At 45.7% G+C, this 15,786-nt stretch overlaps 1 protein-coding gene across 2 annotated transcripts in view; it reads left to right on the top strand.

The window, feature by feature from the left end:
- Nucleotides 1-8,144, top strand: part of STEAP3 (STEAP3 metalloreductase) — a 44,405-nt gene extending 36,261 nt beyond the window's left edge. For both annotated transcript variants that reach the window (XM_034654420.1, XM_002917564.4), the window contains exon 5: nucleotides 5,329-8,144. In XM_034654420.1, the coding sequence (XP_034510311.1) occupies nucleotides 5,329-5,610 (282 nt within the window). In that variant the 3' untranslated portion in view covers nucleotides 5,611-8,144. The remainder of the gene's footprint in view (nucleotides 1-5,328) is intronic.
- Nucleotides 8,145-15,786: the final 7,642 nt, after the last annotated feature.

Below are 15,786 nucleotides of genomic sequence, written 5' to 3'. Positions count from 1 at the left end.
TATGGCCACATTTCCATTATTCCTGACTAAGCTACCAACCACCCATTTCTTTCGGGTTTTTTTTTAAGATTTTATTTTTTTATTTGACAGAGAGAGAAGCAATGAGAGAGGGAACACAAGCAGGGGGAGTGGGAGAGGGAGAAGCAGGCTTCTCAGCGAGCAAGGAGCCCGATGTGGGGCTGGAGCCCGATGCGGGGCTCGATCCCAGAATGCTGGGATCATGACCCGACCCGAAGGCAGATGCTTAACGACTGAGCCACCCAGGTGCCCCCCAACCACCCATTCCAGAGTTCACGAGAGGCCAAGAGACTCCAGCCCTGGGCGTGAGAATGGTCCAGGGCTGGGTTTGCAAACCGCAGTTGATACTCGCTGGTGGGTCGTGAAATTAATTCGGTGGATCGCAACCGGCTTTTTAAAAATGAAATAGGACAGAATGTTACAAAAATGTCAGAGGGCTTTGCATGTTCTAAGGATAGATTTTTTTTTTCAATTATACTGATTCGGGAGTTCTAATTACATATGTGGCGTACCTGGCTGTGTCCTGGGCAGCGATGAAAAGTGTGATGCTTACCGCGAGCCACCATCTCCCAAGGTCAAAGTCACAGAGCTCTTTTGGAGAATTACAGGTACCCAGACCGACCCCTGACCTATGGACTCAGATGCCTAAAAAGTCTGTTTTTGTGAGCTCCTTGGGGGGCAGGTGCACGTGTGTGGTAACGACTGGGGTGGCGGACCCAGCTCCGGGTTTCAGTCCCGAGACCGCCGCTGCCGGGACCCCGTCTCCTCCCGCTGCCGCACACGAACGCCGCGGGTCCCCAGGGCTGAGCAGCTGGCTGCGGAGAGCTGTGCTTCTCGTTGGGCTTGGCCTGACTCCTGGGTCTGTGGTGATTTATGGAGCTCAAAGCCACAGCGTGTTGACTCTATAATGGCGACTTGTGTTTATGTTTATCCTTTTGTTCCTGAGGCTGTTTCCAAAGGTTTAAATTTGGGGTTTTGTGGTTATGGGTTTATGGCTTGGTTTGGTCTTGGCTGTGCTAACTGCTTGAAATAAGCCGGTTAAACACTGTTAGGGTGCAGAATCACCAGGTCGGGGCCGCTCAGACACTGGGGTTCTGTGCCAGCCGCTCAGTTCTGCCCCAGAGTTAGAGGGACTTCCCGTGACCTTGCCCACTCCAGCCACCTGCCTGAAATAATGGCAGAGACCAGCTCCGACCAGTTTCGTGGGCGATTGCCCACAGCCCCTCTGTGCCACAGTAATTGACCAGGAGCAGGAGCCCCCGGCAACCCCAACCTAGCTGTTTCTTGTTTGCTGACAAGCTTACATACAATATAAATGGCCTTAGCTTGGGGAGTGGGGGGGTTGTTGGGGCGGGGCGGGGGGGCAGTGTGGGATTTTCAGATCGTTGCCAAGGAGAGAGAGTTTGAGGAAAACACTCAGTGGAACCATCCAGGCGTCCCGTTGGGATTGCGAAGTCCAAAGGCCCTTTGTTACTGGCCGACCTTTGGCTGCCAGCCCTCTCTGTAAACTATTAGCCCGAGGCTGGGGCTTCCTGCCATCTGTCACCATGGAATTTTGGATGGCAAAAGGATGGGGATGAAGGAATGGAGCCGCATCTCAGTGCCCTCCCAGGGCACGTCCACATGGTCTAGCACAATCCATCACTCCAAATTAGGGGCTGCGGACAGTGGCCCACGTGGGTCAAACACTGGAGCTCCAGGGCATGTCCCCAAGGGAAATTCTGAGGCCTTCCCGGGGGCCACCAGGGCTAGGTCCCTCAGCCTGGGTGGGTTCTCATTGCTTCAGCATCTGGGGAAGCCCCACGATGCAGAGTGGGGGCCCATCGAGGCCTCGGTGGATCTTTGTGGAAGGCACGTATAGGATCGGATCCATCCGAATCAAGTGCCTAGGCAGAGGGGCACACGGGCTTCTCATCCTGATGCCGGAAAGGCTTGGGTGATGAGAGGCTTCTAAATTACTTGTTCTTGGTCCTCACTGCGTATTAGCATCATGGCTGAATTTCTAAACCCTGGTGATGCCTGAGCCCCACCCCAAGCCAATCTCACCTGCATTCCGGGCTGGGCTTGGGCATTCATATTTTTCCCAAGCTCCCCACGATTTTAGCATGGAGCCAGATGTGAAAAGCACAGTCTCAGACTCAGGGGTAAAAGGCACTTCCCAGCCATCTGAGCAAAGCCCAGGAAATCCACGGGAGTAAGGGGAGCCACGGTTTGGGGCCAGGCATCTACTTGAGGGACATCAGGACAGTTGCCCAGCTTATTCAAGATTTATTCCTGATGATCAGTGCTGGGCACCTTTCCTTCCCCCTCAATTCTTTTTTTATTGTAGTAAAATAACACAAAATTGAGTCTCTTAACCATTACGCGTACAGTTGATATTAAGTACATCCACACTGTCGTGCAATCATCCCCACCACCCATCTCCAGAGCTCTTTCTGTCTTGCAGCACCGACGCTCTGTCCCCATGAATCGCTGACTCCCCACTGTCCCCTCCCCCAGGCCCTGGCGACCGCCATTCCACTTCCTGTCTCTATGCCTTTACCACCTCATATAAGTGCAACCCTACAGTATTTGTCTCTCTCGTGCCCGGCTGATTTCACATAGCATCAAGTCCTCAAGGTTCGTTCACACCAGGTGTCAGAACTGCCTTCCTCTTTAAGGCTGAATAATAGTCTACTGTTTAGAAATATCCCACTCTGCTTGCCCATTCTTCTGCTGGTGGGCACTTGGGCTGCCTCCGTGTTTTGGCTGCTGTGAATATGGGGTGTGCATCTATCTCTTCAGGACCCCTCTTTCCATTCCTTTGGTTATAGATCAGAAGTGGGAGTGCTGGAGTGCGTGGTAATTTTATTTTTAATTTATTGAGGAACCTCCCCCCTGCCTTGCACAGCAGCTGCACCGCCCATGGTGCACAAGGCTTCCAATTTCTCCACATCCTCTCAACACTCGTTTTCTGGGTTTTTTGACCGTAGCCGTCCTCGTGGGTGTGAGGCAACATCTCGTGGTTTCGACCTGCGTTTCCCTGATGATGAGTGATGTCGAGCATCTCTTCGTGTGCTTATTAGCCATCCGTAGGTCTTCTTTGGGGAAATTTCTATTCAAGTACTTTGCCTATTTTTGAATTGAGGTGTTTGGTTTTCTGTTGCTGAGTTTGGGAGTTCTCTGTATGGTCTGGATATTAATCCCAACTCTTCCCTCGGCGCTGGAGGCCTTCTTAACCCCAGTCTGCAATATCGATAGATGAGAACTTTTAGACCAAGTTGGTGTGGGTCAGAAGTTGCGAGGAGATTTGGAATTCTTGGTAGATTCATCTGGAAGTGACGAGGATCTGGTTGTGACTCGCGGTCCGGGAGGCTTCCATTTGGGGGCTGACCGTTTTCATATGACATAACTGGGTCCTAGCACAGAGCCACCCATGGCTCTTCTCGACAGGCTGTGTGGAGCCAGGAAATTGTTAAAGATGGGATAAAAACAGCTTCGAAGTTATTAAAAGCCAAGAAAACACAGAGATGGCTAAGAAGGTTAGAAACTGGGGGTCATTTGGCAACTAGTATTTTTTAGGGGTCAAAAATGCCATACTTGGGAACCTAAGAATATATAGTATATAGCTATTAGAAAATGTTTTGTTTTTTCATAAAAGTATCGCAGGCAATTCTTCCGAAACACGTTCTTCCACATACCGAGGTTGACCATCCTGGTATAAGCAAGGCGTCCCCCACAGTAGGGAGGAGCGAGAATAAGGAGGCACGGTAGTAGAATCGGACCCACTTAGAACCGTGCCTGAGGGGAGTGCAAGCAAGACAGTGTCTCTCAACCAAGCCCCCTGGATTGATGCTGACAAGCGGGGCTGGAAGGAAATCCGGGAGGCCCAGTTGTAGCTTCCCTGTGGAAAGCTCCAAGCCAACCTATAAAGAGTGCCCCGAGGTACCGTCATACTGCCACATTTCAATTCCACCCTTCCAGTGTCTCCTTGGAGAAAATGCATATATGTTCATGGCTTGATGAATCACTGCTATTTTCATGCCTTATGTAATAAACACAGGGCTCTCCTGCCCCAGATCTCTCACTGGTTCCTCGGTGCTTATAGAATGCAGTCAGAACGGCCCAGTGCCTCCCGTCCATGCCTGCCACAAAGCCCTGCCCCTTGCTGCCCCGAGCTCTCCATCATCCCGGGCTCGTCTGGCAGCCGCAGAATGCCCATCCATACAGCGCTTCCCCCACATCTCCAACGTTGGCTTTGGGGACCCCTGACTTGACACCGAGGCTCCGTTAGTGGCTTGCCCAGGGTCCCAGTGTCATTCGAGCAGACTCTAGAATGCCTCGTTTGTCATCCACAAGAAACCGCCAAACATTCCAAGCCTAGAGCTACAGATCAGTACTTCCCAGCTCTTTACACGCCACGGGTCCCATAGAAAGTCAGGACTGTATAGCCCTCGGGGCGATAAAGGCTGCTCCTGGCTAGAGGTGGCGCACAGAAGCGCCCCCCCCCACCCGTGGCTCAAGGGCTGGGACGCTCACCTTCCCTGCAAGATGGCCTAACCTGCTTCCGTTTGGGTTGTGACTGTCCGGGTCTTCGCCCAGTACCCACTCCCCTCCAGGTGAGAGAGGAACCCGGCAAGGTTTCCATCTGAGGTGTTGCTGAGGCAGGGTGTGGGTGGGAGGGGAGGGACCAGCTGGCACCAGAGCATCAACGGGACGCTCTAAAGCCGAGGGCATCACAGATGGTGTCAGGTCACCCGGCCCGCAGGCCTTGGAGCCACTCTCCCTGCCGGTGCCAAATCCACATGCCAAGGACGCTTGTTACTTTGTGCATATGTTTAAATCCACTTGAAACCAATTCCCTTTTTTATCTGGCCTCCTCTTAGGCCAAAAATTATGGCTTTGGTACGCTGGCAGACACCTGTTCCTCAACGACATTAAACTATGCACAAAACTGGGAAAATGTTTTTACACTTCGTTGGACTTCCTTCCATCTGGAGTCCTCTGGCAGCCACCAGAAGGGACGCATAACACAGTTTGGGGAACAGCAGCATCGCTTTATGAGAGCCTCATGATTCAGTCGATCCTGACACACCTGCAGGGTAGAGGCACTATTCTTCTTTTTCTGTTGGGGAAACTGAGGCTCAGAGAGTTTGGGTAGGACGAAGAGCCTGCAGAGAGGGAGTGATGGGACTGGGACTGGAACCCAGAGTCTCAACTCCCAGAGCAGCCCTCCTTCCTCCCCCACGGCCGGGCAGGCACACGAGCCCTCGGTGGAATGGCCGTGTATCACGACCCCGGCCCTAACTCCATGCTTCCTCTCTCCCGCAGTCCACTCTGGGCTTCATAGCCCTGGTGCTGAGTACCCTGCACACACTCACCTACGGCTGGACCCGAGCCTTCGAAGACAGCCATTACAAGTTCTACCTGCCTCCCACCTTCACGCTCACGCTGCTGGTGCCGTGTGTCGTGATCCTGGCCAAAGGCCTGTTCCTGCTGCCCTGCTTCAGCCGCAGGCTCTCCAGAATCCGGAGGGGCTGGGAGAAGGATGGCGGCGTCAAGTTCACTCTGCCAACGGACCACGCCCTGGCCCAGAAGACGAGCCACGTGTGAGGTGCCTGCCTCTGGCCCCAGACACCGGACACGGGCAGGACCATGCCCTGGGCCTGCCGGGGCTGCTTTTCTGGATCGTGCGGTACGGTGAAATTGTGCACAAGCTGGTGGTTCGAGGTCTGAGTTCCTGGGACCCCCATGTATGCGGTGATATTCAGAAGGGCACACACGCGTGTGTGCTATATATGTCCTGTAGATTTCATATATATAAAGGGATTTGCATTTATACTTACTTAGCTAAAAAGTTGAGTCCCTGAGATTTCAACTTGTAGATTTAAAAGCCAGTGCCGGATGTTAGGAGAACAGCAGCTCACCCTGTTGGAATCTCTGCAGAGACAGACACACACTCTTTGCACAGAAACGTCAGTGAGAGGCTTGTACCTTGGTGGATTTGATCTATTTGTGTCCCTACTCCCTTTTTGCTGCTTTCCCGAGGCTTTTGCAGAGCCGGGGCTCTAAGGGGGCAGATAAGAGCTCGGCCTGGAGCCAGATTGGGTGCACAGGGCTACAGAGTCACGAGCAGGCGAGCAGAGCAGGGGGTGGCCTCCTCCCTCATTCACCTTCGGCAGCAGCAGGAGGTCAGGCCCGAGCCAGGGCCCCCGGGGGGTGAGCCTGCTGTCCGTACCCGGAGCCAATTATTGAGGGGTCCTTTGCCAGGTAGGAGGGGGCAGGGGGTCAGGGCCCAAGCTGATCTCCCCAGTCCTTCCTGAGCTGGGGAGATTTTTTTTCCTGAAAGTACAAAGTCACCCCAGCGGCTACACACTGATCTCTTGTGGGAGTGTGAGGTCTCCTCCGTGCGGGAGCCACTAATGAACCATCTTGAGAACAAGTGTAATTTCTTTCCCTCCTTTAAGTTGGTGATGACCGTTCTTTAAACCACTGTGCCTTCTCACCTTTCAGATCGTTAGTTCGGCTATCTCTTAGGAAGGCCCCAGAGCAGGCCCTCGAAAAGTCAGCTCGAGGGGGAGGGGAAAACAAGGCAGACAGCACTTAGCATCCCAGCTGAGGCTCTCCCGGACCCACCTAGGGCACTGAAGGACTGATTGTCTCCACTGAATTAGTCCCGTGGAAAAACACGTGGGACCTCATCAGATGTCCTCTGCTACTGCCGCCCAGAAAACCATCCTGGCTCCAAGTTCCCCACTACTCCAGGGAAACAGGGAGAATGTGGGCAGTGGGACCCGCCCCCCCGCCCAGGCATCACCAACCCCAGGCGGTTATGCTTCAAAATAGTTGGGAGGGTCTTTTCTACCAAAGCTACAGACTTGAAGCGCTGCTGCCCCAAAGCACAAGAGGCTGGGCCACAGCCAAGGTCGTAGGACACGTGTCCTCAAATCCCATGCCATCCCTTGTTCGTTCCTACCGAAACCGCTTTTATGTCCCCTGTGGAGAAACAGCTGTTTTTGGCTGAGCACCCCCCCCAGCCCTAGAACAAGGATGATCTGTCACCTCCACAAAGAAGGCACCTTTGACCACAAAGGGCATGAAGTCCCAATGGAAGACACAAGTGAGGCAAACGCTGACCTCTGCTCTGAGTGGAGAGCGCCGGTCACGCTTGTGTCTCAGGTCTTCCAGGCCAGAGGGGATCTTAGGGACAGAGAGTCGAGCCAGCAAAGGCTGACAAGACCGTGCTGCAAGAAGAGGAGGCCCCTGCCCCCACCCAGGGAGGCTTCACGAGCTCATGTCTGTAGAGCCCATTAGGGTCCTTTAGTGAAAAGGGGTGCAGGGCAAGCCAAGTGCAAGAATATCTCATTAGGCCAGTGACTGATGGAGGGAAGGCGGTGCAGGCGAAGCTGTCTGCTTCCTGCAGATGTTTTCCATCTGCTGCTTCAAGACTGAGCGGCAGAAGCTTGTCTTCCAAACGGGCCCCAATGGAGTGGCCACTGTGATCCTCAGAGAGGCTCGATGAAGAAGAGATTCCAGCGTTTGCTTCACCAAGTGAGAGCCCATCCATTTCCTGCTGATCGGAAGCAGGAGAACAGGGGCAACCGGTATCCGCCAGGGATCTCCAAGCCCAGTCGGTATTGGCTGCCTTCCTCCAGCCCTCCCAGGGCCCAGGGCATTTCCTTATACCAAAGATGCTGATATCCAGCAAAATCCAGTATGCTCCCTCCCCTTCCCTGCCCACCTCCCGCTGCTGGTGCTCCTAGGCGAGGGAACTGGTTCTGGGGTGGGTGACAGGAGGGAACAGGTGCAGCAGAGGACCTGGCCACTCACCGGCCGGACCATCAACTCATGAAAGGCAGGGTGCGCTGTGTGCTTGGGCTTGATCTGGTGTCTGCTGCTCTTCCCTCCCTCACCCGGCAGCTGGCAACAGCATCCCCATGAGAGCAAGTCACTCCCTTTCAGCCTGGTAAACCCTATGTGCCTCTGGGTACAAAAGTGCCTGAACCAATGTGTTCCAGAAATCCTAAATGCCGTGGCCTGAGGTTGACGTTTAAAATCAATGCCATTGACACAGTCTGTGTATTTTGTGTTTACCTTGTAGAGCTTGTCTAAGATGCAGCAAAAATAAACACCCAACCTTCTGTGAATTTCAGGCTTTGATTTCTGTCCTGCCGATCACCTGCCCACTCACTCATTCATTCATTGGCTCAATGAGCCTTCTGATTGGCGCTTGCTCTGAGTCAGGCAATATGTGAGGTGAGCACAGAATGATCTGGGCTAGAGCTCACCTCTGAGGAAGGACAGGCATGCAGACCTACAGCAACAGGCAAGGAAGGACGGACGAGATCCAGGTGACAACGTGGTGGAGGAGGGTGGTGGCGGAGATCGATTGTATGTATGAAAGGAGCATCCTAACCAAAGCCCGTGGAGTCAGGGGAAGGCTTCCTGGAGGGCGCAGTGTCTGGGCTGTGGTCGGAAGGCTGCAGCTTCGAATGTGGGTTGGAGCAGTGGTGCTTCTCAAACTAGAATGTGCACAGGAGCCACATAGGGATCTTGTTCAAACACAGGCTCTGAGTCACTGATCCGGGCTGAGGCTAAGCCTATGCATTTCTAATAAACTCCCCGGTGACGTGGATCCTCGGACACTCTAAGTAACAAGGGCTTAGATGGCTTCCTTTGTCCCTACTGTGCTGCACCGTCGCCCCCGTTAACCCTCCCCAGGACGTCGGTTCCCTGGCCGCCCTGGAGACAGGCCCGTGCACGCTGCAGATGTGGCTGCACCCCTGTTCTCCGAAAAGCAGAGCACTGACCTAGTATGAAGTCAAGCTTTTCTACAGCACACCTGTCTTACTGTACAGGGGGAAAAAGAGAAAAGAAACCCATGTGCACAAAGCCGTCTAGTGGCTAAAACCCATTTCTTGGGAACAATAACCAAAAGATGGCCTTGAGCCCATGAGAAGAGTCTTCCAAAGAAAGAACCACGGTCAGAAAACAACTTCACTACAAATCATTTTCAACAGCAAAAAACATCTTATGCTTAGAGTTTTGTTTTTCTACTCTGTGTCCTCCCACACATACGGCTGAGAGAGTTAAGCTTTAAAAAGAAGTGATGAAAGAATGTCCATTATTAAGCTGGTTCACGCAAGAACCAAGGAGCAACCAAAATAACTCATAGAAGTTTAAGAGAAGAGTTGTCACTCGGCTATTTGACAAGCTGAATCTTTTCCAAGAGCAGTGACGTGGGCCCTTGGAAGTACAGACACTTGCTTCTACTGGGTCACTGCCCTGGTCTCTGTACAAAGAGGAAGCTGGCACCAGGAAAGCAGAAACTCTCAATCCCACCAGACCAGCACCAACTTTTTCTAACAAATAATTTGAAAACCCTTTTTACTCACCTAAAATGAAATTTAGAAATAGAACCTACCTATGCATACACTTTTTAAATCAATAGAATAAGGTCTTAATTGAAACATAAAGTAGAAATACAGTAATTTATACTCATATATACAATACTAATAATGAATAGTGGTTATGATGAGCAATAATCTTACAGTAATTGGTTTTAAGAGAAATACAATGATATGCAACATTATTGACCTTCTTTATAATTGACATTTTTAAAATAAGGGTTAAAGGAATGTATGAGTGTGTGTGCGTGTACACGTGTGCACTGAGTGTTTGAAACAGTGTTGAATGCTATGGAGATGTCAAGGAAGGTGAAGACCAATAAATGTCCACTGGATTTGGAAATGTGGAAACCTTACAGTGAGAATGTCAATGGAATGTGTTGGAGGACTGGGGATGAATGAGAAGTAAGAAATGGAGAGCAGTGGACAACTCCTCTGAGATTTGGCTATGAAGTAGGATAGAGAGGATTGGAGAATGGGGAGAAATAGGGGGGTAGAAGAAGAAGAGCTGTTTTTTCTTTTTTTGTTTTTCCCATGCTTTTAACCTGAACGTGTTTTAGGTATTCCTGGAAAGAACAAGATGAATAGGAGTAGTTGAAGGTGAGAGAGAGAGAATGGGAATCAAAGTCCTAGAGGATATGTAAAGAGATGAGGTCCAGAGCACAGTGGCTTTAGTGATGAGGAGGAGCAGAGGGGTGACTTGTCTTTTAATATAAGGAAAGGGGTGTTTTGTTGGCTCAGTTGGTTGAGTGTCCGACTCTTGGTCAGCTCAGGTTGTGATCTCGGGGCTGTGGGTTGGAGCCCAGCATCGGGCTCTGCACTGGGCATGGAGCCTGCTTGGGATTCTCTCTCTCCCTCTCCCTCTGCCCCCCCACCTCTAAATAAATAAACAAACAAATAAATAAATAAAATGATTAAATTAGGAGAAAGGGATAGGTGCCAATGGACGGAGGATTTATTTTGGTGATGTGAGGTGTAGAAGTTCTCTTCTGATGATGTCTGTATCCTTTGTAGAAAAGTCAGTGCCATTTGCTAAGCACAACCATGAGGGAAGAAGATTTGACTCTGACAGTTGAAGAGGGAGGAGAAGGTTACAAATAATTGTTGGAGAAAGTGAAAAGGGAGCTGTCCAGGGAACCTTGTTAGAGTTAGCCAAAACAAAACAGACAACTTGTTTATAGCATTTTTTGTCTAAGGTGAAACGTACTAATTTTGTTTAGTGTGCTAAGTGGAGTTTTTGCTCAGGTACATTCTATTTTCCCCCACAAATTTCTGTAATAATTCCAGGTACTTTATCTTATTCAGTTTGACCTCTAATTGTTACTCAAAATGCTTTGGATTCATTTTTGTTTTCTCTGTTGAGAAATGGACAGTCAGAAATGGAACTTTTGATGCACTTAGCAACCAAAAGCCTCCATGCCAATCCTCCCATAAAGTGAATAATCAACCCCTTGTTTACTGAGTGTTGATTTCATTTACCAGACCAGAAACCTAGCTTATTTCTATAATTTCTATCATATGCAGAGCCTACTCATAAAAATCTAATTTATCCAACAGTTAAAAATCTAATTTATCCAACAGTTAAAACAGTTAAAAAAAATTATCCAACTATTAAAAATCTAATTTATCCAACACTAACTAGAGAATTCATTAAGGCTTTCACTTCCTAAGGCATCTTCCTCCTACAAATCAACTGGTTCCTGGACAAAAGACATACTTTTTAATGTACTGCTAAACTCTCAGGAGGTAAGAGAAATCACCAGGACAGAAAAGAAATGGGAGCATGCATGCACATACAAATAAACCAGAGAGTGCTGTTCCTGGCTCTTGTCAGAGGCAAATTTAAGTCCTTCCTGCCTCAATTCAGACCGACCAAGTGGGAGCTCAGTATCTAAGATCAACAAGCCACAGGTGAGAATCAGCAGAAATACAACTCCCAAAGACTTCAAAGAATAGAATTATCAAATAGAAAATAATGATATGTTAAACGATTAAAAAATAGAGTCACAAAAATAAGTAAGAAATAACGCACAATGGAAGGACCAGGTACGATGAAAAATGGAAAATTCAGGAAAGAAAGACTGTTGGAAACAAACCTAATTTGATGGATTTAACAGCTGATTAGGGAAAATTAGTGAATTCTAAAATGGAGCTGAAGAAATTGCTCAGAATGAAGAGAGAGAGAGAGAGAGAGAGAGATGGACAGAAAATATGAAAGAGGTTAAAAAAGATAGAGCTTAAAATGAAAAAGTCTAACATACAAATAAGTGGAGCTCCAGAAAGAAAAAAATGGTAGAGAGGCAAATTGTAGAGAGATAATGGCTGAGGATTTTCCAAGTAATGAAAGACTAGACTCTAGAAAAGCAGAAAGTACAATGTATACCTCTAATCAGGAAATCAAATTTGAAAAGTGAAACCAAACCTAGACACACTAGGAAGCTCAAAAAGCAGCTGGAGAAAAATGACAGATTATTTACAATTGTGAAATTATAACAATCTTAACAAATCAATGGAAATCAGAAAATAGTGATCTAATATCTTGAAAGTGCAGAGAGGAAATAATTGTCAACTTAGAATTGTAAATCTAGCAAAACTGATTTTTAAGAAAGAAGGCAAAATAAGGACATTTCAGATATAAAAAATTGGAGAGTTTACCAATAGTTCTTATCTAAAGAACTTCTAAAAAGTATACTTCAGATAGAAGGAAAATGATCCCATGGAGGAGCCAAAAAACAAGGAATGGTAAACAAAGAAATAATGACCGTGAAGATAAATCTAAACAAGCCATGTCTATATAAAATAACATTAATGTCTACTTATGTGAGTTTTTTTTTAAAGGGCACACTGAAGGACTGGACAACAATGACATGTAAGGTCATGTAAGGAGACTCTTGTATTTGTTTGGGAGTGGGAGAAATTATGGACTAATTTAGATTTTGTTAAATTAGCCTGGAAAAATGCCAAGGGTAACCACTAAAAACCTAAAAATTTAACATCCAAATCCTTAGGAGAGGAAAAAATGAAATAAGAAAACAAACAAGCAAAAATTTCAATTCTTAAAAAGCAAGAAAAGAGAAAAATAGCATAGAAAAAGCAGGAGACATCAAAAACAAAAAGTACATGTTAGAAACAAATCCACATATATCAATAATCACAATAAATACAAATGGATTAAGCTCTTGAGTTAAAAAAGAGAGATTACCAGATTGGATTTTTCAATATAGTTATATACTATTTATAAGTGGCATACTTAAAAAGTAAAGATAAAGCAATAGTAAAAAATGTGTTAGGCAAAAACAAACCAAATGAAAGTTGAGGTCGCTAGATTATTATATAAAGTATACTTTATGACAAAGGACATTATTAGGGATAGAGTCACCATATAATGATGAAGACTTAAATACTTTAGAATTGCATGCATTTAATAATGCAGCTTCACAATATATAAAGAAAAAAAAAGAAAGAAATGTAGTCAAATTCATCGTTATACTGGGAAATTGCAACAAACAAAAAATTGTGTGTGTGTGCTTATAATAACATAACAAGCTTGATATCATAAGGAATAAGGAAATTATGTTCTTCTCAAGAAAACAAAATGAAAGTATATTAGACCTGGGCAAATCTCAAAAAATTTCAAAGAATAAATGTCCTACAGATATACTTTCTAAACTTGGTGCAAAAGAAGTTAAAAATCAAGAATACAAGACTGCATTTTAAATGCCCATACATTTTGAAATTTAAAATGTAGATTTCCAAATAAATCATTAATCAAAAAGGAAACTAAAATGAAATTTTTTTCAAAAATTTAAACTGGATTTAAATATCTCATCAAAAATTGAGGATGCAGCAAAAATTTTACTTAGAAGGAAATCAATAGTCTCAATTATGCACTAAGAATTAACACACTAAGAATCAACCCAGAGAAAGTAAAACAAACAAACAAAAAAAGGCATACGAAATGTAAGAGCAGAAACTGATGAAACAGGGGCACCTGGGTGGTGCAGTTGTTAAGCGTCTGCCTTCGGCTCAGGGCGTGATCCCAGCATCCTGGGATCGAGCCCTGCATCAGGCTCCTCCGCTGGGAGCCTGCTTCTTCCTCTCCTACTCCCCCTGCTTGTGTTCCCTCTCTCGCTGGCTGTCTCTCTGTCAAATAAATAAATAAAATTTTTTTAAAAATTGATGAAACAGAAAGGTCAGTAGAAAGCACTGATGAAGTCAAAGCCCGGTTTTATGGTAAGATGAAGAAAATAGATCAATCTTTGATAAGGCCAGTCATGGGAAAAAAAGAAAAGACTCTAAGGAATAATCTTAGTTATAAAAAGAAGACAAAACTACAGATGAAACAAATTTAAAAGATAGTAAGAGAATACTACACATGAATTTATGTGATTAAATTGGACAACTTAGAATGGACAAAAATACAACTTACGAAAACTGATTCAGAAAAAGAAAGTCTGAATATTCCTCAGTCATTAAAGAAATTCTATCAATAGTTTAAAATTTTCCCACCACCCCCCCAAAAAAATTCCCACAAAAAACCCAAGGCCCAGATGGTTTAGCAGCAAAATTTTACTGAACTTTTAAAGAACAAATCATTCCATCTTACATAAACTCTTCCAAAAATTATAAAAAGATAAACTATTCTCCAACTTATTCTAGGAGGCAATGAGTGATAATAAAAATAGACAAGAACTATATGAGAAAGGAAAATTATAAGCCAATCTCACTCATGCACATAAATGCAAAAATCCCAAATAAAGATATCAGCAAATTTAATCTTGTGATATATAAAAAGATTGAATACCATGACTAACTTTGACATATTCCAGGAATACAAGTATAATTTAACATAAGAAACTCTATAAATATTCACTACATTAAATTTTTTTTGAAGATTTATCTATTTATTTTAGAGAGAGAGCAAGCACAAGCATGAGCACAAGGGGGAGAGGGAGAGAGACTCTTAAGCAGACTCTGCACTGAGCGCAAATCCTGACCCAGGGCTCGATTTCATGACTCTGATCACGATCTGAGCTGAAACCAAGAGTCAGATGTTTAATCCACTGTGCCTCCCCAGCACCCCCCCCCAAATTTTTATCATCTCAATAGATACAGAAAAAGACATGATAAAATTCAATACCCCATCATGATTTAATTTTTTTAAAATCTCATAGCAAAATAGAAATAGAAGGGAACTTCCTCAACCTGATGATCTATTAAAAATTTACAGAAAAAAAATTTACAGCACATATTACTCTTAATGGTGAAACATTAGCAGCAGTTCACTTAAAATCAAGAACAAAAATGCCCATGATCACCAGTTCTATTTAAGATTGTACCAGAGTTACTAGCCAAAGAAAAAGAAGATAACACATGAAATAAATGTTATATATATGTATAGAACAAGACAGAAAGACACCAAGCTGATTATTTACAAATAATAATAATTTCTTGGGACACTTGGGTGGCTCAGTTGGTAAGCACCTGCCTTCAGCTCAGGTATGATCCCAGGGTCCTGGGATTGAGTCCCACAGCAGGTTCCTTGCTCAGTAGGGAGCCTGCTTCTTCCTCTGCCTGCTGCTCCCCCTACTTGTGCTCTCTCTCTCTGACAAATAAATAAATAAAATCTTTTTTGAAAAAACAAGTAATAATAATTTCCTATACTGGAACCCCAAAAGAATGTAGAAACTTTTATAAGTAATAAGAGAGTCTAGCTATTCTTAAACATATTTAAAGAACTAAAGGAGACCATCTCTAAATAACTACAGGAAAACATGAGAATGATGCCTTACCAAGTAGAGTATCAACAAAGAGACAGGAACTGACCATGCTGGACCTTGATCTTGGACTTTCCCGTGTCCAGAACTATGAGGAAATTAATTTGTTAGTTACACCACCCAGTCTACGGTATTTGTTATGGAAGCCTGAGCCAACTGGGACAACCACGGACACCAGAGGAAGAAAGATGACATACTTAAACTGCTGAAAGATAAAGAGTGTCAACCAAGAACTCTAAATCCAGCAAAACTATACTTGCAAAATGAGGGACGGGGAAATCCACTTTCAACATGACACTGACCACTCCCCAGTGAAACTGGTGAAAATTAGTTTTGAAAACAAGTATTTAAAGCCTCAAAAAATGGTATTAATGGCAAATAGCAAATGACAAAACAGATATTTAAGAAAATTTACCCCCCAAATTGGTAAGAAAGGCAAGAGTGTGTGGTATTTGAACTAAGACCACTGCTTTCCTCCCTCTTCCAGCTCGGTGAGGTAACAACCCAGGGCTCCCTCTCCCCAAGCCACAGGTTGAAGGGCTCTCTTCCTAGAAGAAGCAGAACTTCAGTGTTTCTCATTGTACCCCCAGCTTCCTACTGCTGAA

This window comes from Ailuropoda melanoleuca, chromosome 2, assembly GCF_002007445.2.
Source record: "Ailuropoda melanoleuca isolate Jingjing chromosome 2, ASM200744v2, whole genome shotgun sequence".
NCBI lineage: Eukaryota > Metazoa > Chordata > Mammalia > Carnivora > Ursidae > Ailuropoda > Ailuropoda melanoleuca.
The sequence above is the reverse complement of the archived record's forward strand: the minus strand, read 5'-3'. Positions and strand labels throughout refer to the sequence as shown.